General features: G+C 41.8%; 1 protein-coding gene across 1 annotated transcript in view; it reads left to right on the top strand.

Moving 5' to 3' along the window:
* ZDHHC20 (zinc finger DHHC-type palmitoyltransferase 20) overlaps positions 1-27,438 on the top strand; it is a 68,305-nt gene that overhangs the window by 33,947 nt on the left and 6,920 nt on the right. Inside the window, exons 4-9 of the mRNA XM_065896051.1 lie at positions 3,003-3,123; positions 11,610-11,679; positions 12,975-13,007; positions 13,591-13,711; positions 23,476-23,608; positions 26,865-26,991. Of these exons, the coding sequence (XP_065752123.1) occupies positions 3,003-3,123; positions 11,610-11,679; positions 12,975-13,007; positions 13,591-13,711; positions 23,476-23,608; positions 26,865-26,991 (605 nt within the window). The remainder of the gene's footprint in view (positions 1-3,002; positions 3,124-11,609; positions 11,680-12,974; positions 13,008-13,590; positions 13,712-23,475; positions 23,609-26,864; positions 26,992-27,438) is intronic.

The following is a 27,438-nucleotide window of genomic DNA, read 5'->3' as shown; positions in this document are numbered from 1 at the left end:
ATCTAGGGGGATTGGTTGGGTCGAAAAAGCAAAAACTATACATTTTTAGGGAAGTTAAGTTATAAAGGTAGGCATTCTTTTTTCATTCTTTCAGGCAGCCAGTATTTCCTAAGCATCTGCTCTTTGTCAGACTGTGGTGGGCTCTGGGAATACAAAGAACAAGACAAACATAAAATGCTATAAATCGTGATACATTTAGAAAAAGAACGCGATGATGTGGCAGAACATAACAGTAACAGCTATTAGGAAAAAAGCTATTTTAGATAGTGTGATCAAAGAAATCTCTGAAGAAGTGGTATTAAAGCTGAGACCTTTATAAGTTATCTCTTCCACTAAAGGATAAGCTTTTTGAAGGAAGACTCTTTGTTATTTACTGCTATCTTCATTGCCTAGAATCAGACCTAGTATGTAATAGATTGCTAAATACTTGAATGAATGAATGGTAAGGAGGAAGCAGCATAAGAAAAGCTGGTAGGCATCTTCCATCACTAAGTGTCATCTTTCTAAAAAGACAATATGGTTCTGTCGCTTCTCTGGCATTCCTGCAGAGGTTGCCAGTGGACTGGTCATTTGCCTGGTACACAGACCCTTCGCGAGCTGAGGTCTTACTTCATGTCCATTGCTTCTTCCTGGAACTCTGTATTCAAGTAGTGTGTTGCCTTGAATATACTATTTTCACCTCTTTGTGTTTTCCATATGCCGCTTCTTTTGCCAAAATTTTCTTTCTGCTTTGTCTTCCTGGACGATTCCTGTTGATCTTTCTAAACCCCGTTTAGGTACCTCTTCTTCCAAGAAACTTTCATTGACGGCCCTCACCCCTCCCGAGGGAGCTTTGATCACACCTTGCAAAGAACTGCTGATTTGTAATTCTATGTTTACATGGTTAACATTCGTACTGAACTATAGGAATGTGTTTTTGAAGGCAAAGGCTGTATTGTTATTCATCTTTGGATCCCTGGTACCTGGGTCAGTGCCAAGCTCTTAATTGGTGTGTAACAGATACTTAAATTGAACAATTTGAACACTAAATTTAAAATAACGGCATTTCATGGTTTGAATTCTGTTCAGTAGTATTTAATGAAAAATAGACAGGAATAATTTCAAACATCTAGTTCACTTTAAGTTGTGTTTTGTTCCATTCCTCATCTAAAATCCTGGTGTCTCTTGAGATTTTCATTTGGTTTAAGCTTTTCATAATTTATAACCATAGTTCTTACGGAAAAGTAATGATTTTGAGGCCTCGCTAGAAACAGCTCAGCCCAGGAAAATTCTGTTCAGATTTTACAAGGAAACTGTAAAATTTGATTAGAGCATCTTTTTTCCAAATATATATTTAACGTTATACCATATGATTTTTATTCTCTGTTTTGAATGTTTCAGAGATGCATCATGTCAGGGAAGAACTTTCTAGCAAGTTACAGTTCTCTTAAAGGAGAATGGGCCGTCTTACAAAGTAGGAAAGTATTTTTGTACCTGACAGTATTCGAGGGGGTGGATCTCAGAAATGTCTGAAGATTCCAGCCTGCCTGGGAGTTTAGATAAGTGACCTCCAGAGTCTCAACTTCAAGCTTGTGTGTAATTTTTTCTGATTTTTTTCTGTCCTGTTCATATGTCCGTGTTACTTCTTGTCCTTTATAAGTAAATTGGGGATTTCTTGTGTGCCATCAAGATTTAGTTGTGGGAGCTAGGCTAGGTAATCTAAATGGACTCTTCTACTTCTTAAGCCGTCGTGTTTTGGTCAGGTTAGAGTAACAAGTCTGTAAAAAGAAAGAACACGTATTTCACAGCAGCACAGAGGGAAACATACTAGGGTAGAACTCAAGAGACTCGTGTTTTTATATCAGCTCTGCCAATAATTCTGCAGCCTTAGAACATTCCCTGAGCTGCTTGGGATCACAGTTTCCTCACCCCAGAGCTCTTAATCCTGCCTGTGCTGCCCTATCGCCCCGTTTGTAACAGAAGAGGCTGCATCAGGATGGCAGTGCCGTTATTGACAATGAGGCATTGAGAGTGTGGAAGACTTGGTACTTGAGTTCGCAGGTAGACCAAAATACTCAAATTTTAAAAGATAAAGTTTTAGTCATGACCCCTTAGACCTTTTCAAGCAAAACCCTGTAAGTAAATAAAAATTGAGAAACAGTATTGTTAAAGTATGAACTATGATCAAGAGCATGTCTAGGCCATTTTTTTGTTTTTTAAAACAATCTGTGAAATAAAGACCAATAGACACTGAAAAATAACTCCTGGTTACATAAAATAGAGGCATAAAACTGAGGTCCTTGAGATGCTGGGATGACATGAAAAGAAGAGCAACTGAACAAGTCCTTTGTAGGAAAATGCTATTTAAAGAAATAGGCTGGAGGCTGCCCACACACAGGAATTAAAACTTCAGAAGTGGAAACTGGAAACAACTCTATAAAGGAATCTCTCCTTGAGAAAAGGAGATTGTGCTTACCTTGGCAATCCTTAATACTTCTGGAGAAAGCACCCCGATTGATTAGCTTTTTAAAAGCAAAAACAGAGTAGTAAAAGAAGGACTTGTTGTCCTCATTGAGAAATTTGGCCAGAAAATAGTAGGGCCCCATGCCTGTGATTTAGCCTGTTACACAAAGCAAGTGACTCTTTGGACATCCTTCCAAATCTCTTGACACTAACTTTCAAACACCAGAATTTTTACTAACAGAAAATATATATTAAGCCCTTTTTGATGGGGAAAGTTAATCTTCTCTGTAAAAAAACAAAAATGCAAAAAATACTTAGTTCATGTTCTTTGCCATCATTAGTATGGAAGGCAAATATTTCTCAATCTGTCAAAGGTATGTGTGTGGTTTTGTTAAAATGTGCTTGATTTAGCTTCCTAAACAAATTCGAAGACAAGTTTTGCCTTTATAGAAGGAAATATTTTTGTTTTTTCTGTTCTGGATACAACTTTGTTTTTCTGAGCCTGATAGTTAATAACCATGGGATTAAAAAGAATTAATAGTTATTCCTCCTTTTTATAGTTCTGCTTGTCCAATTCTGAAAAGGAACGTTATGAAAAGGAATTCAGCCAAGAAAGACAGCAAGAAATTTTGAGAAGAGCAGCAAGGGACTTACCTATCTACACCACATCAGCTTCAAAGAGTAAGAAAAACAAATCTTAAGCTCTTCTTCCCAAATAATTTTTAAAATATGGTAATTTTTGCCAAGATATATTTGCATGATTTGACTATTAAGTGGATATTGCGGTTGCCACAGATAACATCTGTGGGAACAGGATTTTCACATGTTGTGTATCTTACATGGTATTTCAGATAATAGGTATGTACATATGTTGATATAGATTTTTCAAATGAATGTATTTATTTATGGCTGTGTTGGGTCTTCGTTGCTGTGCGTGGGCTTTCTCTAGTTGCAACGAGCGGGAGCTACTCTTCATTGCGGTGCACAGGCTTCCCATTGCAGTGGCTTCTCTTGTTGTGGAGCACGGGCTCTAGGCACGTGGGCTCAGTAGTTGTGGCACGTGGGCTCAGTAGTTGTGGCTCACGGGCTTAGCTGCTCCACGGCATGTGGGATCTTCCCAGGCCAGGGCTTGAACCCATATCCCTTGCATTGGCAGGTGGATTCTTAACCACTGTGCCACCAGGGAAGTCCCCTGATATAGAATTTTTAAGGGGCTCACTTTAATGTGGATCTCTTTTTTCTGCATTTCTTTTTTTTTCCCAACTCAATCTTCATGGCTAAAAATTTCATTTATAATTTTTAGCAAACCGTCATTTGGAAATCCTGGTTTGAATTTGAATATTTTGTGTCATCACTGAGTAATTTTTTTAAAAATCAAGAATGTGGTAACTTAGAATGGGGAGAAATAAAAGACATCAAGGGGAAGAAGCTTGTTCAAGGTTATAAAGCTAGTATTCAGAGAGCCAGAATTTGAAGTCAGGTTTGTCTGGTTCCGAAGCTGTGTCTGTTCCACTGGCCCCCTTGACGTTTGTGACTGCAGCAGCTTCCTTTTCTCAGGGGCAGAGCCTTACTGATAGGGATGGACCTGTGAGCGGCCAGACTGGTCATTTAAGTACAGGAAATTGTTTTAAATTATGTATTATACATCTCACTAATTCATGCAAATACCAGATAATGGTGATAGCTAACAGTTACTCTGACCTAAGTTCTTTACACATACAGACTCATTTAAACTTCACACCAGCCTGTGACGGAGACACTGCTCTCTCCATTTTACAGACGAGGGAACAGAGACAGGTTAAGTAACTTGTTGAAGGTCATACAGGCAGTCATATAGGTAGGTCATACAGATAGTATGTGAAAAGGTGCTCTGCCTATAGAACCCCTATGCTTCTCAACTCTGAGGGGAAATAAAAGGAGCTTTACCTTTGTATAATTATGTACACATTCTGACTTAAGAAAATTTTAAATTTGTGCAAAATTTTAGACAGGGATATTTGACCGACATTTAAATTTTTCATGCATTTCATATAGGCACACCTTGGAGATACTGTAGGTTTGGTTCCAGACCAGTGCAATAAGGTGGATATCACAATAAAGCAAGTCACGTGAACTTTTCGGTTTCCCGGTGTGTGTAACCGCTGTGTTTACACTGTACTGTAGCCTGTTGAGTGTGCGGTAGCATTATGTCAGAAAAACACATACATACCTTAATTTAAAAATACCTTATTGCTAAAAAGTGCTGACCATCATCTGAGCCTTCAGCAAATCATAGCAGTAATATCAAAGATCACAGATCACCATAACAAATAAAATAATAATGAAGCTTGAAATAGTTTGAGAATTACCAAAATGTGACACAGAGACACAAAGTGAGCAAATGCTGCTGGGAAAACGGCACCAATGGATTTGCTCGATGCAGGGTTGCCACAGACCTTCAGTTTGTAAAAAAACGCAGTATCTGTGAAGCGCAATAAAACGAGGTATGCCTGTACTATCCCTTTGCATAACCAATATATTACCATAGAATGAAAACATGGATTTCAGATCAAACCCCAGCTCTTCCATTGCTAGTGCAATGAGAGTCACTTAAACTTCCTAAGCCCTGGTTTCCTCATTTTAGAATGAGAATAATAGTCTCTGAATCTCTGGAAGTATCCAAAAATGAGACAAGCACTTAGTATAGATCTCAGTGTACAATAATAAACTTTCAGTAAATGAGAGCTTATTTATTTTTAACGTCTATTTATTTTTGGCTGCGTTGGGTCTTCGTTGCTGCCCACGGGCTTTCTCTAGTTGTGGTGAGCGGGGGCTGCTCTTTGTTGCGGTGCGCAGGCTTCTCATTGCGGTGGCTTCTCTTGTTGCTCTAGGCAAGGGGGCTTCAGTAGTTGCAGCACGTGGGCTTCAGTAGTTGCGGCGAGTGGGCTCAGTAGCTGTGGCTCGCGGGCTTTAGAGCGCAGGCTCAGTAGTTGTGGTGCACAGGCTTAGTTGCTCCACGGCATGTGGGACCTTCCCGGACCAGGGCTCCAACCCGTGTCCCCTGCAATGGCAGGCAGATTCTTAACCGCTGCACCACCAGGGAAGTCCGAGAGCTAATTTAAAATAATCCCTTTTTATATTCAATTATAAAATGTTTAGTTTATAACAGTTGTTAGTAGCTGCAGTTATGTAGATTAGATTTTTTTTGGCCGTGCTGCGGGGCATGCGGGATCTTAATTCCCTGACAGGTGATCGAACCCATGTGCCCTGCAGTGGAAGCGCGGAGTCCTAACCACTGGACCGCCAGGAAATTCCCTAGGTGTTTTTAACCCAAAGTCCCAAGATTTCAGAGAACTAATGAAACCATGAGATTAAACACAAAATTTGGGGTACTTTTTGAAGTAACCCATTCTTTTGATTTTCAGAGCAGTACCTATGCCCCAAAGAGTTAAAAGCTGCTAACGTAAAGTCTTTACCCTTAAAGCTTTATTACCTTCATGAGTTTTAATGGCTTCCCCACTCTGAAAAACGCCCTTCACCTGTTGTATAGTGCAGGAGAATTGTGCTGAGCACTGTTTGGTGATTATTTACGCCCCTCTGAGGCAGTGCAGCACTTATCCCCACATTAGAGACAAAGAAGTGAGACACAGGGAGGGCCCTGACGTCCCGAGTGGCAAGGTCTGGGATTTACACCGTATCTTCTGACTGCAGACAGAGCCCTGCCCTTGAGCACCGTTCTATACTGCATTTCTAACTGCTTAGAATCCCAAAGAACATTGGGGGTTTTTCTTCTTTTTTTCTTATTATAGAAATAGTATCATGTATTCTTTAAAAAATGAAATTACAGAACCACATGTTATAGAAAGCGGATCTTTCTTAGACCAGAGATTAGTGAAAGTGACGGAGCTGCCTTCGTGGAGGGGCGTGGGGGCTGTCACTGCGCTCCTTTTTGTGCTTTTTTGAACCACGTGGACATCTCATCTGTTAAGGAAGCAAAATGAGTCTTTCTAAACCTCCGCCCTCCACAGTCTGGATACAACCAGTGTTTCTCTTTAGCTTTCTCCCGCTCCATTTCCCTGTGTCAACTCTGCTAAAACTCTGTTCTTCCCCACCTTTTATTTTTATGTCTTTTTCTCTTCCTAGAATGATAATTTTCTCCTCTCTAAATCTACTTTAAAGTTTTAATTCACTGTCCAGCTCTCTTCAGCCATTTCTATTCACTTAAACTAGAGGAGATTTTAAAAATCTTCTCTGAACTTCTCACACTCTTGCCTTGTAGATCGCAGGTCGCAGTCTGCTGGTTGTCTGTGCTCCTCCCTCCTTGACTCTGTCCTGAGGCTCTGGCACTGGGATCTCCGTCCATGGCCCTAACACAGCCAGTGCGTCACCCCCCAGGCCCCCAGGAGGCGTTTGTGGGATGAATCTGTTCCTGGGTGTTCTCCATAATGGCTGCTTGTACACTTGAAAGATCTCCGTAGTTTTCTCCCCTTCACTAATTTTTCCCATCCTAGAGTCTCACTTTATGTTTTATCAAAAACAATAACATTATTGTAACGATAATAACTGCTTCACTGGGAATTCGATAAGTTCCATATTTTTTTTGATCTGCACAGTAGTCCTTTGCGCTTGATATTATTTGCATTTACAAAAGAGGAAATTGAGGCTTTCAGAAAGTGAGTTACTGACCCCAGGTCACAAGCTAGTAAGTAGGAGAGAACGAGTATGAAATATGGCGGCAGAGCCCCAGCTGCTTCCAGGCTCGGGGGCCGCCCTGCACCTGCACACACTTGGCTGTCCCTCAGGACCTCGCTTCCTTCTTGGGGTCTGCATTCTTGTCCTTTATTAAACTTGCATAAAGATTGCTGACCTCCTTCTTCCCTTCTCCCACAGTTTGCTCCTAAAAATCTTCTTCACTTAATAATTTCCAACCCATTTCTTCCCTCTGCTTTCAGGTGTACTTCAAAGTGTATCTCCTCTTAAAAACAACAACAAGGGGCTTCCCTGGTGGCGCAGTGGTTGGGGGTCCGCCTGTCGATGCAGGGGACGCAGGTTCGTGCCCCGGTCCGGGAGGATCCCGCGTGCCGCGGAGCAGCTGGGCCCGTGAGCCATGGCTGCTGGGCCTGCGCGTCTGGAGCCCGTGCTCCGCGACGCGAGAGGCCGCGGCAGTGAGAGGCCCGCGTACCGCAAAAAACAACAACAAAAATTTGGTTCTGACGTGTTCCAACTCCCATTCTATTTTCTCTTCCCTTAGACCGTGGTGGGTCCCCTCGTAAGTCGTCTGTACCCTGGGCCTCTTTTCCTTCCCAGCAGATTCCAGGCAGCTGGCTTTCATTCTTCCTAACCAAGTCCGGTGGCTTTTCATTCTAACTGCTTGAAAAACTTTCTTCTTTGTGCTTTCCCATCCTAGTTGTTTCTGCATCTTTGAATGTATATTCTTCCTCCTACATTTTTTGAACCCCACTTCACAAGGGCGCCTCGTCCCACTTCTTTCTGTACTGTTCCTCCAGCTGTTTTTAACTCTGACACCACGATATTGTGATCGTTGGTTCACTGTGTCTCAAACGATTTGTTTTCTTTAATAGTTTTCAGACTGAGTTATCTTCCCTTACTGCGAACTGGCAGGTTGAGGGATGTTGTCACACGAGTGTGCGCTTGCTGCCCAGACCCTTTATTGTTGTCAGGCAGAGGGGTGGACTGCAGCTGCGCCTTCAGAGGGACGAGGCTGCCTTGCCCTCCGCCAGGGCCCCGGTCGGGGCTTTGGCACTCCCCTTGGCACGTGCGCCCACTAGAGCTCCATTCTCGTATCTCCACCTTCCGAAGGGTAGCTGTACCTGAGTGACCTGTTATCCCAATTCAGGTCGGGCAGAACCTAACACCATGGGGGCAGGAGGGAAGTCTGTCTTGTTCAACTTTATATTCTCAGCATGAAGCAGTGTTTGTCACAGGGTAGAGACTGAGTATTTGTTGAATGAATGAACGAAAGAAAGAAAAACAGCCTAGCCCCCCCTCCCATACCCACCCACTCCCTCCACCCGCCACCATCAAGCTTGTTTCTGGCATTGGCAGCACCATTCTTCTGGCCACCCCTCCTGGAAACCGCAGTTTTCTGTGACTGCTGCTTTTACCTCAGTTCTTCTATCTACTCAGTCATCAAGACCCTTAAAAAGGCTTCTTGAAAAGTCTGTTTCATTTCATCTCATCTCAGAGCAACGGCAGAATTTTGAGTGGAGGAAATGTAGAGGAAAAGAAAATAAGACACTGGGCTTCTGATCCCGATCTGACCACTCATTTAGAGAGAGAGAGGGAGATAATCTTGGGCAAACTACTTGTTTTCTCTTTAGGTTTTGGGGTGTTTCTAACCTAAAAAATGAGAGGTTGAGTTAGGAGACCTCTCAGGTCCTTTATACCGGCTCTGCTTTTTCTACCTTGTATGGGTTCACTTCCCTAGTGTCCTGTCTAGCCAAGGTACTACAGGAGGCCCTCAGTAAGGTACAGGTTATTCATTTGATAAGGGGATATTTGTGTAAATTCCCTTCATCTTGAAGTTTGGTTTAAATTATAAAAGTAATAGAGGAACATGATTTTTAAAAATTTTTTTAAGGATACCAAATGCGAAGTGTCTGCCCCTCACCCTGGCACTACTCCCCAGAGGCTGCCACCCTTCTTGTATGTCCTTGCAGAGATTCTTGATATATAACAGAATATTGCAAAACTTATATACAATCAATTAACATGTTAACAATGAGAGTGGATAGGTATTAACAAGTACAGATTTGGTTACCTGGGTAGCTGCCTTCTAGCAGGTGTAACTGCTAACACTGCTTCAAAACAACACTTTGTGTCTCTCTTATATATGTTAATTCAAGTCTGAAGGTGGATGCATTGTATTGGGATGTGTAAATAGAGAAATACATATATTCTTCTCCCCCCTCAGAGACATGAAACGTGCTGTATATCAAACTATTCTGCGGTTCGCTTTTCTCCACTTGGTGCGTTTGCACTCTTCCAGCGTAGGGTACGTGTCTATTTGGTATGGAGAGTTCTTGTTAAAGTCTACGTAGTGTATCATAAAATGCTTAGCTACCTTCATAGTTCGTTATTCCTAGCGCTTTGTTCTCGAAACCATGTTGTGGTGAGAGCATGTCTATAGAATAACTTTTCTAGCGGCAGAGATCCCGGGCACAGAGTGTTCATGCCTTACGCTTTTATAGATATGGCCAAATCCTTTTCCAAAAACACTAACACATGACATGGTCCATCTACTTTTTAGAGGGTATGTTGAATTTAAATTTTTATCTGAACCTGTTTTCTCTGCTGTTACTATGTCTGTTAGCCCTAATGATCACAAGTAACAGACAACAGCGTAAGCTTTTTAACTCCCCCTTCCCCCCAAAAGAAACTACCATAACATACGGGGTGGTGTAAGAAAGTGGTGGGTGTCTCCTGTGCCCTGAGGGCAGGACTGCAAGAAGGGACTGGAGCTGAGAACCGGGGGCCAGAGGGGCTCCTGCAGCTGTCCCTGCTGCTCCCTGGCATCTGCTCACTTCCTACACTGTCGCCCTTAAAATGATGCTCCCTTTCTTATCCCGTCCACATGGCGAAGCGCGGCCATCGTGTGTTACTCAGTTCCACCCCGTGAGATACAGCTCACTGCCCCTCAGCCCTGATTCATAGGAGAGAGCGTGGACCAGAAGGGGGGGAGGTGGGTGAGTTCACACAGTCCAGGTAGAAGAGGGGTCTGAAATCATTTCCTGGAAAGAGAGTGGCCTATAGACCAGGCGGATACCCCCAAAAGAAGTCTGCCGCACTTCAGTAGATCCCGTAGAGTATTTATTAGTCAAATGCTCTAAATCTGTGAAAGTTCAGCTCTAGTGAAAGACCCGTAGTAATTTGTCTTGTTGCCAAGAAGCATTTGTTTGCTTTGGAGGCCACGATATGGAAAAAGGTTAGTATCTCACTGTAATTTTATTATTCTCTATTCATCCAAAATAATGGTTTTAAAGAATTCTCGATTTGTGAAGTCTTGGGACATTTCCCTCCTAAATCTCAAAGAACTAGTTTGTCACTTACGTAGATTTCAGAAACCAGAACCTCAGGTTCCGAATGTTCTGCAGGTTCTGGTGGAGCTCTTCGTTCAGTTGGCTTTTTGTTTTTGTCTGTGCTGTGTGGCATGCAGGATCCTTGTTCCCCGACCAGGGATTGAACCCGCACCCCTGCGTTGGGAGCATGGAGTCCTAACCACTGGACCGCCAGGAAGTCCCCTCCAGTTGGCTTCTTTTCTCTCAGAGTACTTGAGCGGAGTGGGGAGAACAAGCCTTACCTGATGCAGCTTCTCTGACCCTGCCCTGTGTCCTCCTCCTTTCCCCTCTGCTCCAGGCACACCGGCCCCTCGCTGTTCGTGCACCCTGAGCACCCTCCCACCCGAGGCCTGTGCCCTCTCCTCAGACTCCTCTTTTCCCACAGGTCTATGTGACTGACCAGCTCCCTTCTTTCAGTTTCAGTTTTCTCAAATGACTCTAACATTACAATACCCCACCTCCCCTTCCCTGCTTTATGTTTCCTGTCAGCACCTATCACTAATATACGACTTATTTTGTCACCTTGGTTATCACTCCCCGTCTTTTCCACTAGAGCTTGAGTTCCGTGAAGGCGGGGCTTTATGCCGAGAGCAATATCTGGCCCCTAGTAGGTGCTCATTGTGTTTTGAATGAATGAAGATACAAACTGTGTATATTAGAATTCAGTGGGAAGAAGTTTAGAGTTCTTTCGCAATAGTATGTTTGCAGTTTTGCTGTTTATCTGGGATGGGGTGGGAGATAATTGAGAACGTTTGTTTTGATATTTTACTACAGACATCATGGTACAGTAGGAGAAAATACTTGATTTAGGTCTTAGTGTATCTGAGTTTTGCCACTAAACTACGTGTCTGACTTTATACCAGTTCCTTATTTCCTTGGATCTCCTTATTCATCTGAACATAGCTGGGCCAGCTACATTTCTGAGGTTCCCTTCTGCCTCTCGACATTTGGATTTCATAAACTCTCCAATGAACTTTGGTATTATTTTAAAATTATTAGTTGTCAGTTTCCTAGAGTTGTTTCTAAGAAATGAAAGCAAATTTTATAGTCAAATTAACTCAACTCTAAACATACATTCTTCAACAACTTCCTTTTAATTCTTAAATGTAGCCATCAGATATTGTGAAAGATGTCAGCTGATTAAGCCTGACCGTGCGCATCACTGCTCAGCATGTGACATGTAAGTGTTTCTCTTTGGCTTTCATTTAACCCCAGTACTGGAACTGGAGATGGGAGGACAGAAAGTGAAGGAACTTAGCAAAAGTACTGCATCCTCTCCCATTATTTGCTCTGTATGCGGAGCTAACATAAATATGTGTATAAGCTAGAATACGCTTTGAAGTAATCTTTGGTAACAGTCGCTGTACCAGTTGTTAGAATTTTCTTGAAGTATGTGTACTTCTTGTGCATATGCTTAATGTAACACTGATGACCAAGTGAGTGGTAACCCCCCTTGAGAAAGATGACTTAAATTCCTGGATTAAAAAGACCGTCACGACACTTTTCTTGTTTTTATTATTAATGTTGGTATTGAAGCCTAACAATCCACAAAAATATTACTTTCTTTTTTTGATATTTACTTACGTGTTTATTTGGCTGCACTGGCTCTTCGTTGCAGCACGCAGGATCTTTAGTTGTGGCGTGTAGGACCTAGTTCCCTGACTAGGGATCGAACCCTGGTCCCCTGCATTGGGAGCATGGAGTCTTAACCACTGGACCACCAGAGAAGTCCCATTATTACTTTCCGTTACCACCTCTGAAGTTGTTCCCCCCCAAAATTTCAAAGATTTGATCCCTTATGCTCTTGTGAGAAGGTAGTGTGTTGAAAGAAAGACCCCTGGTATGGGAATTCCAGTGAGTCCTTGAACTTGAGTGAGACGAGTCGTTTACCTTTTGGGTACCAGTTACTTGTTGTATCACTTGAAGTGGCCCCTTGTCTAACTTCAGGCACATCACGTACACTGGTGGGGGGCGAATCTGGGGTTTTTCTTTTTCTGACTATAGAAGTACAGTGTTTCTTATACATGGGATGGAATTGTATAAAATCTATGGAAAAAAACCCACCTACAAGCCCATCAGTGTTAATATTTTAACAATATTCGCTTCTAAAGTTTTATCACTTGCACATGTTTGAAATAACTTTCATTTCACTTTCCTCAGCTGACTTTGTAAACTAGATCTAGCTAATGTACCAAGTGCTATATGCACCATATCTGTACATTAAAATGTTGTTTGATGTGGTCCAAGTCAGCTGGCTATGCTCAGCTGAATTCTCAGTGTGAAAAGTCATTACTTCTCACCTATGAAAGTATTTGTGGAAATAACAGAAATTGTCTCTAACCTAATGTCTACTGGGTTGGTTTTTCTAAGATGTATTGCTGAAGAGAAAATTTTAAGTAAAGAAAAAAAATTATCAGAAATGAGAATCGGGGAAATTTTTCTACGTGGATTTTCTCATGTTCGTTTGTTTCTTAGGTGCGTTCTTAAGATGGATCACCACTGCCCTTGGTACGTGTAAACACAGAGGAAATGACGTGGGGCTGGAGAGGTGGGAGGGGGGTACTTGGAGTGATTTACCTCAGCATTCCTAAATGTTGAAGGTCAATTTAATTACTCACAGATATCAAGATTGATCTAGTTTTATGTTTCTGCTACATGTTTTCCTTTAAAAATACATTCTGATGTTATTAACCCAAATAATTGTCTACTAAGAATTAACACTGAAATTCCAAATTCCTTACAGGATTTATTTAAAACACACATCCATAATTAAGACACTGCTCTCTACTTCCCAAATGACCCATTTTCTAGTTACAGTGATTTTAAGTTTTTTCATCTGGCCTATTCGTTATTATTATGGTAAAAAAACCATTAACTTTGCCGTCTTAGCAAGTGTACGGCTCAGCAGTGTTAAGTATGTTCACGTTGTTTCGCAACCAGCGTCCAGAACTTTTTCATCTTGCAAAATGAAACTCAGTACCCATTAAACACTCCCCACTCCCCGCCCCTCAGCCCCTGGCAAACACCATTCTAGTTTTTGTTTCTGTGAGTTTGTCTTATTTTTACAGTGTGATTTTCTTTATTCTTCTAGGGTGAATAACTGTGTGGGATTTTCTAATTACAAATTCTTCCTGCTATTTTTATTGTACTCTCTATTATATTGCCTCTTCGTGGCTACAACAGTTTTACAGTACTTTATAAAATTTTGGACGGTAAGTCTTTTTTTCTATCTTAAAACGTATATTTAGGGCTTTTTAAGGTGCTATTTCATAAATAATTCCTCCATTCTTTATTATAACTAGACATACTTAATTTTACTAGTTAGAGTTTATAATGGCTCAGAAGACGGTTGGGGTTAAAATTTACCTTCATATATACATGTTTGTAAATAAATGAATATTAAACAGGATATAGTGAGCTTCTTTTAGTAATCCAAACTGTTTCGAACCATACTGTCAGTTTTAGGGAAGTAATTACTTTTATTTCAGATGATGAGACTCAGTGCAGTTTTACAGTAATAAAAGTGAAATCCCCAGCCCCAGGTAACCACTAATCTGTTTCCTGTCTCTGGAGATATTAATACTTTTTCTGTTGTGAGTTGCAAATTGTGAGTTTTTCCACAATTTTGATCGATGTCTTGTAACCCTGTTTGCTTTTGTTTTTCCTAAATCAAAATTTTATATTTTTAAAGCAGTACTTTTAAATTACGATTTCTGGCTTTATTCTGTTCGCTGTAAATTTATACAGATATTTACGCAGCTTTTCTTCTGGCATTTTTATTGTGGTTTTTTTTCCTCCCTCCATTTAAATCTTTGATTTTGAAGGTGGGGGTTATTGTGGTTAAAGGTACTTTTGTATTTACTCTTCCTGAAAATCCTATGAAGGTATTTTATTTTATTTTATTTTATTTATTTATTTATTTTTGGCCGTGTTGGGTCTTTATTGTGGTGAGCGGGCTTCTCATTGCGGTGGCTTCTCTTTGTTGCACAGCATGGGCTCAGTAGTTGTGGCTCGCGGGCTCAGTAGTTGTGGCTCGCGGGCTCTAGAGCGCAGGCTCAGTAGTTGTGGCGCATGGGCTTAGTTGCTCCGTGGCGTGTGGGATCTTCCCGGACCAGGGCTCTAACCTGTGTCCCCTGCGTTGGCAGGCGGATTCGTAACCATTGCGCCACCAGGGAAGTCCCTGTGAAGGTATTTTAAAATGTAGGTTTTATTTTTCTTCAGGTATGGTGAAGCTGACAGATCAGGAGATGATAACCATTGAAAAGATAGTTTGTTACTCACAGTTCCAAGGGAGGGTTCATGCCACCCCGTGCAGGGCCACACAGGGAAGCACCAGAGTTGCTCAGGAAGCAGAAGGCGCAGGGCCCATGGGAAAGCATGGTGAGGCAGGGTAGATGCACTTTGGCTTAGCTGGTCTGATTAATTTCAGTGGTCTCTGAGGATGCAGGCTGTCCCTGGTTGTCTGGTGTGATTAGGGCAGGGTAATATTGCCCCCTGGAGTGTGAGAGCCAGAGAAAGGAGGTGTTTTGGAGTATGGGCTCTGGATTGATCAGTTTGTATATGAGAGGTACATTCCTTGCTATCTCGGTAAGAATTGGATGGCCCTGGGAGAGGTACTCTCTCCCCAGTCAGCAAGGCTCCAGATGCAAGAGCATCAAGAATACAGAAAGGAAGAAAATGTAATGAACGCAGAAGGAGCTATTATTATTCCAGCTTTCAGAGTTGGAAACTGAGGTTGCAAAAGTTAGGTAACTAACAAGGTCACATACTTCATAGTGTAGGAAGCCAAAATTTTAACTTAGATCTTTCTCTCCCAACATCCAGATACTTGAGTCATCAAACAGTTAATTTTCCAGGAAATGTCTAATACATTTTGGAAGGATTTTCCTGAAAACATCATTAGACTTTTAAAGTTTGGCTATTTAAAACCAGGGTATGCTAGCACTTGCAGTCCCTTTGTGCACTTCAGTTCTGTGTGGTATCAGCCTAATGAATTTTAGCCCCTGTTGTTCCCCTAGTTGGACAGCTTTGTTCAGTGTACAACCTACTTCACCGTACTCAGTGGTCCTATTTAAATGAAGAGGAGGGAATTCCCTGGTGGTCCAGTGGTTGGGACCGCTGCTTTCACTGCTGTGGCCCAGGGTTCAGTCCCTGGTTTGGGAACTAACATCCTGCAAACTGTGCGGCACAGCCAAAAATTCCTTTAAAATAATAAATGGAGACGAGTCTGTGCCAGATGGAAGAAGTCCAAATTGTAGAATTTCCCATTTATCAGAAACTTATGTTTGCATGTCATGATTTATTAATTAAAATATAAATATTTTAAAACTTTTTGAGGGCTTCCCTGGTGGTGCATTGGTTAAGAATCCACCTGCCAATGCAGGGGACACGGGTTCGAGCCCTGGTCCGGGAAGATCCCACATGCTGCGGAGCAACTAAGCCCGTGTGCCACAACTACTGAGCCTGCGCTCTAGAGCCCACAAGCCACAACTACTGAAGCCTGCGCACCACAACTACCGAAGCCCGCACACCTAGAGCCCGTGCTCCACAGTAAGAGAAGTCACTGCATTGAGAAGCCTGCACACCACAACAAAGAGTAGCCCCCGCTCGCCGCAACTAGAGAAAGCCCGCGAGCAGCAACAGACCCAACGCAGCCAAAAATAACAATAAATAAATTAAAAAAAAAAACTTTTTGAGCGTCATCATGAGTAAGGAAAGACTAATAAACTAAAGACTACTTTTTTCTCCATTCTTCAGCGATTACTATGTGCCAGGCACATATGTTCTAGGCACTTGGGATATATCAATATACAGAAGAGACCAAGAGCTCTGTCTTTGTAGAATGTACTTTTGAGAAAGAGGAAACAAATAATAAACATCACAAATAAGTAAATTATATTGTATATTAGAAAGTAAATGCTGTGAAGAACAAGTAGAGCAGAGTAAGGGATTTAGCAAGTGTGTGGGGAGGGAGGTGTGACGGGCGCAGGTTATAGCACTAAAGAGAGTGATCGTGGCAGACCTCCATAAGGAGATTAAATTTGAGCAAGACTTGAAGGAACTTAGTGGATATCCGAGATAAGAATATTTATGCAGGATTTCTCTGGCGTTCCAGTGGTTAAGACTACACACTTCCAACGCAGGGGGCGTGGGTTCGATCCCTGGTCAGGGAACCAAGATCCCACATGGCACGGGGCGGGGGGAAAAAAAGAACGTTTATGCACCCAACAAAGGAGCACCTAAATATATAAAGTAGATATTAACAGAAGTAAAGGGAGAAATAGACAGCAAGACAATAATAGTAAGGGACTCTAATACCCCACTTTCATCAGTGGATGAATCATCTAGACAGAAATGAAATAAAGAAACATTGGACTTAAATGACACTTTAATCCAAATGGACTTAACAAATTTATACAGAACACTTCATCCAAAAGCAACAGAATACACGTTTTTCTCAAGTGCATATGGAACATCCTCCATGATAGGTTACGTGTTAGGTCACAAAACAAGTCTTGCAAATTTAAGAATATTGAAATCGTAGCAAGCATCTTTTCTAATTACAGTGATACGGAACTAGAAATCAATTCCAAGAAAAAAACTGGAAAATTCACAAATATGTTTAGATTAAACATGCAACTGAACAACCAGTGGATGAAAGAAGGAATCAAAAAATATCTTGAGACAAATGAAAATGGAAATACAGCATAACAAAACATATGGGGATGCAGCAGAAGCAGTTCTAAGAGGGAAGTTCATAGAGATAAACCTGTGTTAAGAAGTAAGAAAGATCTCTTGGGCTTCCCTGGTGGCGCAGTGGTTGAGAGTCCGCCTGCCGATGCAGGGGACGCGGGTTCACGCCCCGGTCCGGGAAGATCCCACAAGCTGCGGAGCGGCTGGGCCCGTGAGCCATGGCCGCTGAGCCTGCGCGTCCGGAGCCTGTGCTCCGCAACGGGAGAGGCCACAACAGTGAGAGGCCCGCGTACCGCAAAAAAAAAAAAAAAGAAGTAAGAAAGATCTCAAGTAACCTAATTTTACACTTCAAGGAACTAGAAAAAGGAAAAAGCCTGAAGTTAGGGGCTTCCCTGGTGGTCCAGTGGTTAAGACTCCGTGCTTCCATTGCAGGGGGCTTGAGTTCAATCCCTGACTGCGGAACTAAGATCCCACATGCCATGCAGAGCAGCCAAAATTAAAAATTTTTTTTAAAGCCCTAAAAGGAAGGAAATAAAGATCAGAGTGAAAATAAATGGAACAGAAACTAAAAAGATGAGTGAAACTAAGAGCTGTTTTTGGGGGGTTTTGTTTTGTTTATTTTTGGCTGAGTTGGGTTTTTGTTGTTGCACGCAGGCTTTCTCAAGTTGTGGTGAACGGGGGCTACTCCTCCTTGTGGTGCACAGGCTTCTCATTGCAGTGGCTTCTCGTGTGGAGCACAGGCTCTAGGTGTGTGGGCTTCAGTAGTTGTGGCACGCGGGCTCAGGAGTTGTGGCACGCGGGCTCAAGAGTTGTGGCTCGTGGGCTCTAGAGCATAGGCTCAGTAGTTACAGCGCACGGGCTTAGTTGCTCCACGGTATGTGGGATCTTCACGGACCAGGGATCGAACCCATGTCCCCTGCATTGGCAGGCAGATTCTTAACCACTGTGCCACCAGGGAAGTCCTCTTTCATTTCTGATTTTGAGTCCTCTCTTTTTTTCTTGGTGAGACAAGGGAAAGGCCTGTTTATCTTTACAAGAAACCAGCTCTTAGGGCTTTCCTGGTGGTGCAACTAGAGAACCTAGAGAAATCCAGTGCACAGCAACGAAGATCCAACACAGCCAAAAATAAATATTAAAAAAAAAAGAGAGAGACATTACAACTGATAAATACAAAGGATCAAAGAGATTTCTATGAACAATTATATGCCAGATAATTGGATAACCTAGAAAAAATGGATAAATTCCTAGAAACATACAACCTACCAAGACTGAATCATGAAGAAATAGAAAATCTGAACAGACTGATTAATAGTAAGGAGATTGAATAAGTAATCAAAAACGTCCCAACAAACAAAAGTCCCAGGCCAGGTGGCTTCACAGGTGAAGAGTTAACACCTGTCCTTCTCAGACTTCCCAAAAGTGGAAGCGAGGACACTTCCAGATTCATTTTATAAGGTCAGTGTTACCCCAATAGTAAAACCAGACAAGGTCACCACAAGAAAATTACAGGCCAATATCCCTGATGAACATAGATTTAAAAATCCTCAACAAAATATTAGCAAACCAAATTCAACAATACATTAAAAGGACCATACACTATGATCAAGTGGGATTTATTCCAGGGATGCAAGGATGGTTCAACATCTGCATATCAGTCAACGTGATACACCACATTAACAGAATGAAGGATAAAAATTATATCATCATCTCAATAGATGCAGAAAAAGCATTTGTCAAAATTCAGCATCCATTTATGATAAAAACTGTCAACAAAGTGGGTATAGAGGGAATGCACCTCAGCTTAATAAAGGCCATATATTGACAAGCCTACAGCTAACATCATACTCAGTGGTGAAAAGCTGAAAGCTTTTCCTCTAATATCAGGAACAAGACAAGGTTGCCCATTCTTGCCACTTTTATTCAACATAGTATCGAAAGTCTTAGCCAGCCAGGACAGTTAGGCAAGTAAAAGAAATAAAATGCATCCAGATAGGAAAGGAAGAAGTAAAACTGTCTCTGTTTTCAAGTGACATATTAGAAAATCGTAGAGTCTACAAAAAAACTGTTAGAAAAAAATAATCTGTGATTATGGATTGGAAGAATTCATATTGTTTAAAATGTCCATACTACCCAAAGCAATCTACAGAGTCAGTGCAATCCCCATCAAAATTCCAATGCCATTTTTCACAGAAATAGAACAGTCCTACAATGTGTATAGAACCACAAAAGAGCCAAATAACCAAAACAGTCTTGAAGAAAAAGAACAAAGCTAGAGGCATCTCACTTCCTGATTTCAAATTTTATTACACATCTGTAGTAATCAAAACAGTATGTTATTGGAATCAAAACAGACACATAGATCAGTGGAATAGAATAAGAGAGCACAGAGATCAACCCATGCACATACGGTCAGTTAATTTATGACAAGGAGCCAAGAAGATACAATGGGGAAAGGACAGTCTCTTCAGTAAAGGATGTTGGGAAACCTGGGCAGCACATGCAAAAGAGTGAAACTGAACCTCAATCCTACATCATAGGCAAAGATCAATTCCAAATGGATTAGAGACTTGAACATGAGACCTGAAATCGTAAATCTCCTAGAAGAAAATACAGGTGGTAGGCTCCTTGACATCAGCCTTGGCGATGATTTTTTGGATTTGACATCAAATGCAAAAGCCACAAAAGCAAAACTAAACAAGTGGGACCATGTCACACTAGAAGCTTCTGCACAGAAAAGGAAATCATTAACAAAATGAAAAGGCAGCCTACTAAATGGAAGAAAATATTTGCAAATTATGTATCTGATAAGGAGTAATATTCAAAGTATATAAAGAACTCATACAACTTAATAGCAAAAACAAAACAGTCTGATTAAAAACTGGTCAGGGGCTTCCCTGGTGGCGCAGTGGTTGAGAGTCTGCCTGCCGATGCAGGGGACACGGGTTCGTGCCCTGGTCCGGGAGGATCCCACATGCTGCAGAGCGGCTGGGCCCATGAGCCATGGCCGCTGAGCCTGTGTGTCCGGAGCCTGTGCTCCGCAAAGGGAGAGGCCGCAGCAGTGGGAGGCCCGCACACCACCAAAAAAACAAAAACAAAAACAACAACAAATAATGGTCAGAAGATCTGAATAGACATTTTTCCAGTGAAGACATGCAGATGGCCAACAGACACGTGAAAAGATGCTCAGCATCACTAATCATCAGGGAAATGCAAACCAGACCACAGCAGGATACCACCTCACACCTGTCAGAATGGCCATTATCAAAAAGACAAGAAATAACAAGTTTTGGCAAGGATGTGGAGAAAAGAGAGCCCTTGTGTGCTGTTGGTGGGAGTGTAAATTAGCACGGCCATTATGGAGAATGGTACGGAGAGTCCTCAAAAAATTAAAATTAGAACTATTATACCATCCAGAAATTCCACTGCTGGGAGTATATCCAAAGGAAAGGAAAACACTAACTCAAAAAGCTATCTGCATCCCTGTGTTCATTGCAGCATTGTTTATGACAGCCAAGACATGAAAACACTCTTAAGTTTACATTGGTGGATGAAGAAATTGTGGTATAAATACGCAACGGAATTTATACCGTTGCATAAATGGTATAAATTCTGCCATAGAACAAGAAGGAAATCTTGCCGTTTTTGACAACTCAGATGGACCTTGAGGGCATTATCATAAGGGAATAAAGTCAGACAGAGAAAGACAAATACCATATTATCTAACTTTAATGTGGAATAAAAAAAAAACCCATAGACACAAAGAACGTTTTGGTGGTTGTCAGAAGTGTGGGGTGGGGGATGGCCGAAGTGGGAGAAGGTGGCAGAAGCAGCCTGGGGCTGTGACGTACGACATGGTGGCTGTGGCTAATAAGAGTTAGGTCTTGAAAGATCTCCTCACAAGGAAAAAGGTTTTGTGACTCTGTGGTGATGGATGTTAACTAGACCTACTGTAGTGATCATTTTGCCATATAGACATATATGGAATCATTATGTTGAACTCCTGGAACTGAAATAACATTATATGTCAATTACATCTGAATTTTTTAAGCGTGATTGTGGTAGGCCTCAGTAAGAAAGCTGAGCGAAGACTTGACGGGACTTAGTGGATACCTGAGAGAAGAGTGTTTCAAACAGAGGAGACATCTGACCTTTAGAGTAAAGGCCCAGAGGAGCACCATGCCAGGCCGCTGGCAAGGCTGGAGTAGATGAGCAGGGGGAACGGGTCCAGGAGGCGGCCAGGGATGCAGGGTCTTTGCGGGCGTTGCAAGGGCCGTGGAATGGGGAGCAGGGGGTAACGCCATCGGCCTTATAAAGGGGCCCTCTGGCTGCTTTGTGGAAAGTAGACTGGAGGGGAGGAGATGGCACCCCTTGGAAGGCTACTGCAGTACCATTGAGGCAGGTGAGAAATTATTAGATCTAGCTTTTAGAAACTACTCATCCGAAGTTTTTAAAAAGCTGTTTGCTAAAAAAATCAATTTTACGCTTTCCTAGATACAAATCTCTGTTTTAAAAACTTTGTGGAAAGGTGTGTAAAGTGTACCCTAAATGTGCTTGGAGAGCGGAATGTTCTTTTGTGGTTTTTGAGAAAACGTCATTGATGGCCTTTAGAGAGCCGCGTCTTAGTGGTCCTTCCAAACATGAAAGGTTTATAACAATAGTGCACAGGATAGTTTTGTATAAAAAGTGGTTTCTTAATGCGTTGTCTCTATTTATACAAGCTTTGACACAGGAAATCTACAGAGAGTTGTCCAAAGGTAAAATACATCATTGCAGGCCTCCCTGGTGGCGCAGTGGTTGAGAATCCGCCTGCCAATGCAGGGGACACGGGTTCGAGCCCTGGTCTGGGAAGATCCCACGTGCCACGGAGCAACTAAGCCCGTGCGCCACAACTACTGAGCACATGTGCCGCAACTACGGAAGCCCACACGCCTACAGCCCGTGCTCCACAACAAGAGAAGCCACTGCAATGAGAAGCCCGTGCACCACAACGAAGAGTAGCCCCTGCTCTCCATAACTAGAGAAAGCCAGCACGCAGCAACGAAGACCCAACGCAGCCAAAAATAAATAAATAATTTTTTAAAAAATACATCATTGCCATGATATTCTTGCCATCTTTTTTGTGACATTGATAGTGAGTATGTATAGTACTCATTTGTTTCACAAGATGGGGAGATAGAAGAATCACTTGATATATTTAAAAGGTATTGCGGCTACTCTGGAAGAGAAGAGAAGATAGACGTCAGAATCACCTAATGCTAAAAACCGTCCTGTTAGCCTGTAAACAGTGTTTAAATCAAGCAGGAGCAGCCCTTACTCTTTGAGGCTGTGGTTGGCTGTGCGGCTTTGTCGTGAGAGCAAATGCGTAAAGGCTTCCTTCTAATCCTCATGCTAGAGACTGACTTCTTCTGGGTTAACACTTTGCTTCTGTTGAAATGAATCTAGCCATTAGAATGGGTAACAGAAGCTGTTTTCGTTCACTAATGCGTTGTGGCAAATTGACATACCAAATCGGTAATTACCAAAACAGGCTCTGTAGGAAAGGAGCAGGTATTAAAGAGGTAGGAATGGAAGCAGCTGAAGGGATGACTGTGCAGTGGTGTTCCGAAGACAGAGACTAGGGAAGTCCAAAAATAAATTTATCACAATTAGTTTCTGGTTATATAATTAAAACAAGCAAATAGTAGCGTAGATGGAGAAAACCCTCGTGTATCCTGGATGTTGGGGAAAGCTTGAATATGTGTATAAAGTACAAAAGAAAAACGGGTAAAAATGTCCATCTTTTTATTTTATTACTGAAACTATTGCTAAAATTTAAGAGCGATTTTTTACTTTTTTTGTGTGTGTGTGTGTGTGTGGTACACGGGCCTCTCACTGTTGTGGCCTCTCCCGTTGCGGAGCACAGGCTCCGGACGTACAGGCTCAGAGGCCATGGCTCACGGGCCCAGCCGCTCCGCGGCATGTGGGATCTTCCCGGACCGGGGCACGAACCCATGTCCCCCGCATCGGCAGGCGGACTCTCAACCACTGCGCCACCAGGGACGCCCAAGAGCGGTTTTTAAAGTGACTCTTTCTGACATGTTATGTAAGCAAACCCCTCTGATAATACCAATTCTCTGCTTTGGGAAATGTTGCTTTTGGATGTATTACCTAATTTATTTTATTACTTCTCATATCTGGTATTTTTTTGGCGAATTCAGCAATCTTCAGGAAGAACCAAATTTGTAAGAGTATATTTTGGAGGTTGACTATTCTGAAAAGTAAGTCTTCTTTTTTCTTTCCTCAGAATGAACTCTCAGATACACGTGCAAAATTCCACATACTTTTTCTATTCTTTGTGTCGACAATGTTCTTCATCAGCGTATTGTCACTTCTCAGCTACCACTGCTGGCTAGTTGGAAAAAACAGAACAACCATAGGTAAGTAGGTTAAAATAAAGCATAATTATTTAGGAAAATGGCCACAGATGAACATGAAATCTAGAGAAGGACAAAAGATGATAAAGATAAAATAATTCTGTATTAAAATTAACTTGGACTGGATAGGAACAATGGCTATTTAATAAATGTAAAGGTTCATAATTTTGAGAAGGTTGAGGAAGTAAGATTGACTTTTCTATAATTTTTCAGTAGTGTGTTGTATATAAAAGTAGAGAACTGACTATATTTTATAAATTTTAATAAAAGCTGTTTCCTGCATTTGTTGTATCACTAATGTTAGCACTTGTGTCCCTTTTTTGCTCATTTTTTTAAAATGAAAATATTGGGGAAGAATTCAGTAAGGTATTCCAATAATTGGACACACACTTCTTTTTTTTTTTTTTGCGGTACGCGGGCCTCTCACTGCTGTGGCCTCTCCCGTTGCGGAGCACAGGCTCCGGACGCGCAGGCTCAGTGGCCATGGCTCACGGGCCCAGCCGCTCCGCGGCATGTGGATCTTCCCGGACCGGGGCACGAACCCGTGTCCCCTGCATCGGCTGGCGGACTCTCAACCACTGCGCCACCAGGGAAGCCTGACACACACTTTTTAAACAACAGTGGTGTGGCGCTCAGACTAAACCATTGGCATGTAAACAGCAACACCAGCCATAACTGGAATATTGAGGTATTGGCTAACAGAATGGGGATCTGTCACAGTGTTTCCAAAGAAAGTTAAACACTCCCTGCTGTCTAAAGGAGAGTTGGACATATTTTAACATAGAAAGATGCAGACATTGTAGGGAGATTCTTAGGTACTTTTATATTTGGATCACTTTAATCTCGTGTCTGTGGAGTCCTGTAAAATATGACGGGCTTCCAGGGTAAGGGTGCGGTGCCCTGCCTTTCCCAGCTCACTCTGCTGTTGCCTCTCCTCCACTTCCCATGCCTTCATCCCTTTCCATGTGAATAAGCTTCCTCATGTCAATTAATTTATCATCGTCACAGAATATCCTGTCATCTCTTCACCTTTAACCCGAGGTCATAGAAGGCAGCCCACATGCAAAGCCTAGCTCTTCAGACCTCCCAAGCAGCTGGACACTGAGAGATTTCTCACAGAAAAGGAGATTTCTTCTTTTCAAAACTGACGACTCTGGTGGCCCTATTTTCCCACCTGGCGTCATTCGGTAGGAGCTCAGTAGTGGCTGACTGCTTCGGTGGCCACGAGCATTTAATTGGCCTCGGTTCCCACCCTGCTTCATTTGTTTCCCACCCAAACCGTGTACGTGTATGAGAGGTGAGTGCTTCCTGGGAAACACATTGTTCTCTTAAAAACAATCTTTTTCAAACGTTTTTACCAGTGACTACGGTAAGAAATGCATCATTTTATATCACTACCTAGTGCATGCACACACATTTATAAAATTATATAAGTAGAATAAGCAAAATCTTCGTAAAACATCATTAATGTCTACTCTGTCCAATATACTCTAATATTTTCTGTTCTAGTTCTTTAAAAAGAAATGCTGGTTTCAAAGCACTGAATTGATTTTACAGCCTATTCAGATGTTTAAACCCACACTTTGAAAAACCTTCCCCTAACACACCACTCCCCACACACCCTGGTATTACCCAGCTCTCCACTGCTGCTTCCAGATGTCCTTTGGGGCATCACTTGTACCTTCCTCATAGCTGTCACTGCCATACCTTGAATCATTTCTCATGTTACAGAGTTTCTATTAATACATTCAAACTGCTGCTGTCACCCCAGAAAGGCTGGTTGGTCTCTTTGATTCTGATAGCCAGTCATTCCTGTACCCAAACACTGAACCTTTCATCACTTGAAACTGAAGAGGCCTCACATTTTCACCTTGAAGTTTCCATTCTCTGACCACAGTCTTTATCCGTTCAGCTCTCCCTTTCCGTGTTCCAGTGTGCCCCCTTTTTAGCTTACTGAGTCCTCCACACTCCACCACTTTTCTCCCACGTTTCTTTCCCTTCTGGTTTCGTTTCTTACCCTTTTCCATTCTAGATCCTATAATAAATGTCCTCAAGCTCCCAGCAGCACCCTCGCATTACACATGCCCCTAAGTACCTCTTCTCCCATAACGCCTTTGCCAGTCCCTGACCCAGGTTATTCCAGCGATGCGTTCTTCTCCCAGTGCGATGGGGCTGGAGAGAGCTGGTGAAGGCCGTCTCGCTCCCACAGAGGTGGTCACAACTACAGATTCAAAGTCTCAGACCTCACTTAGACCCTCAGCTATATTTGGCAGTAATGTCACGTGTTTCTGATCAGGTTTGCCACCTTATTACCCACAATAGGTATTCCAGACTTTCATCTTCCTCCCTATTTTCCTTACCTATTTTGTGAACGCTTCATAGAAAAATTAGAAGTTGTCACAAGTAAATTCTTATCATCTCATCTTTATAACCTCACACAAACATTTCTACTTTCAAACCCATCACTGTCACCCTCTTTCTAACTTCTGCGGACACGATGTCTTTTCTGGTATCTATGGTTAATCTTTAGAACTTTTCTAAAGGCCATCCCATTTCTTCTAGAACTTTCTTCCATCAGTTTTTACTTCACTTTTCTGTGTCATCAACCTTTTCCAATCCGTCTCTCCATCAGTTTTTACTTCACTTTTCTGTGTCATCTACCTTTCCCAATCCGTCTCTCCCTGGCTCCTTCTTATCCATAGCTTATAAAACATTCCGCAATGCATTCTTTCTTTACACAGAGATCCTAGCTTCTGGCCCCCATCAGCTTCCTCACTTGTTATTATTCATAGCTCAGGATGGAGCTCAGGCGTCACCTCCTGCATATTTCACCTTCCTTGGCCACCACCCCACATGTATCTCTATCACACTATCATTCTGATAGACTTTTGTTAGACTGTGGGTTCTTTGGTCAGAATTTCATCTACTTTACCTTGGGATCCCAAAACCTGGTGCTTTGCCATAGGCACGTAGTAGGAAGTTGATACATAATGAATGAGTGAAGTTGCAAGAGATAGAATATCTTTAAAAAAAAAAAAAAGAAAGAAAAAGGCTAAGGTGTATTGAACATTCTTCTGTCGATTTTCCTTAATATCACATAATTATTTTGACATTTTCATTTTATAAGGGTGATGAAATATTCAAGAGGTTATATTTTTTCCCAAAAAAGTTTAAAAAGAAAAAAAATTGGTACTTTCCTTCCCTCCTATAATTTTTGAATAGGTTAACTCTTCTTTTTTGTAATATATATCTGTAACAGAATCATTCCGTGCACCCACATTTTCATATGGACCTGATGGAAACGGTTTCTCGCTTGGATGCAGTAAAAATTGGAGACAAGTCTTTGGTGATGAAAAGAAATATTGGCTACTTCCAATATTTTCAAGGTAGTTTATAAAATGCACGTCTCAGAAATTATGGAACCTGTGATTGTCTCTCTGATTAAATGATTCAGAGAATATAGTATATTATGACATTATGAGCCTTAAGAATGAAGACTCAGAATATCTTGATTACATGAAATATTTTATTTTTCATGTTTTTTATAAGGGTGAAGGAGAGTTTAGGCATATATTTGAATGAGAAAAAAAAGATGATTCATAGAAAATAAGAATCACTCTGTTTCTTTCAAAATGAAAATAATTTTGTGAAGTAAAGAATCATAAGAATTTATATTTATTAGCCATATCTTCAAAGATTTCCAGTACAGGTTATGTATTCTGTTGTGTCTTAAGTCAAAGAAGACCCAACAGGTAATGCAGTTTTTACCTGCATATAAATTTAAATGAGAATATACGCTCAAGATGATTCATAATGTCCTTTTCTCTCAAATT

Source organism: Phocoena phocoena, chromosome 18 (assembly GCF_963924675.1).
Source record: "Phocoena phocoena chromosome 18, mPhoPho1.1, whole genome shotgun sequence".
Taxonomy (NCBI): domain Eukaryota; kingdom Metazoa; phylum Chordata; class Mammalia; order Artiodactyla; family Phocoenidae; genus Phocoena; species Phocoena phocoena.
Note: the sequence above shows the minus strand (reverse complement) of the source record. Positions and strands in the feature narration are given on the sequence as shown.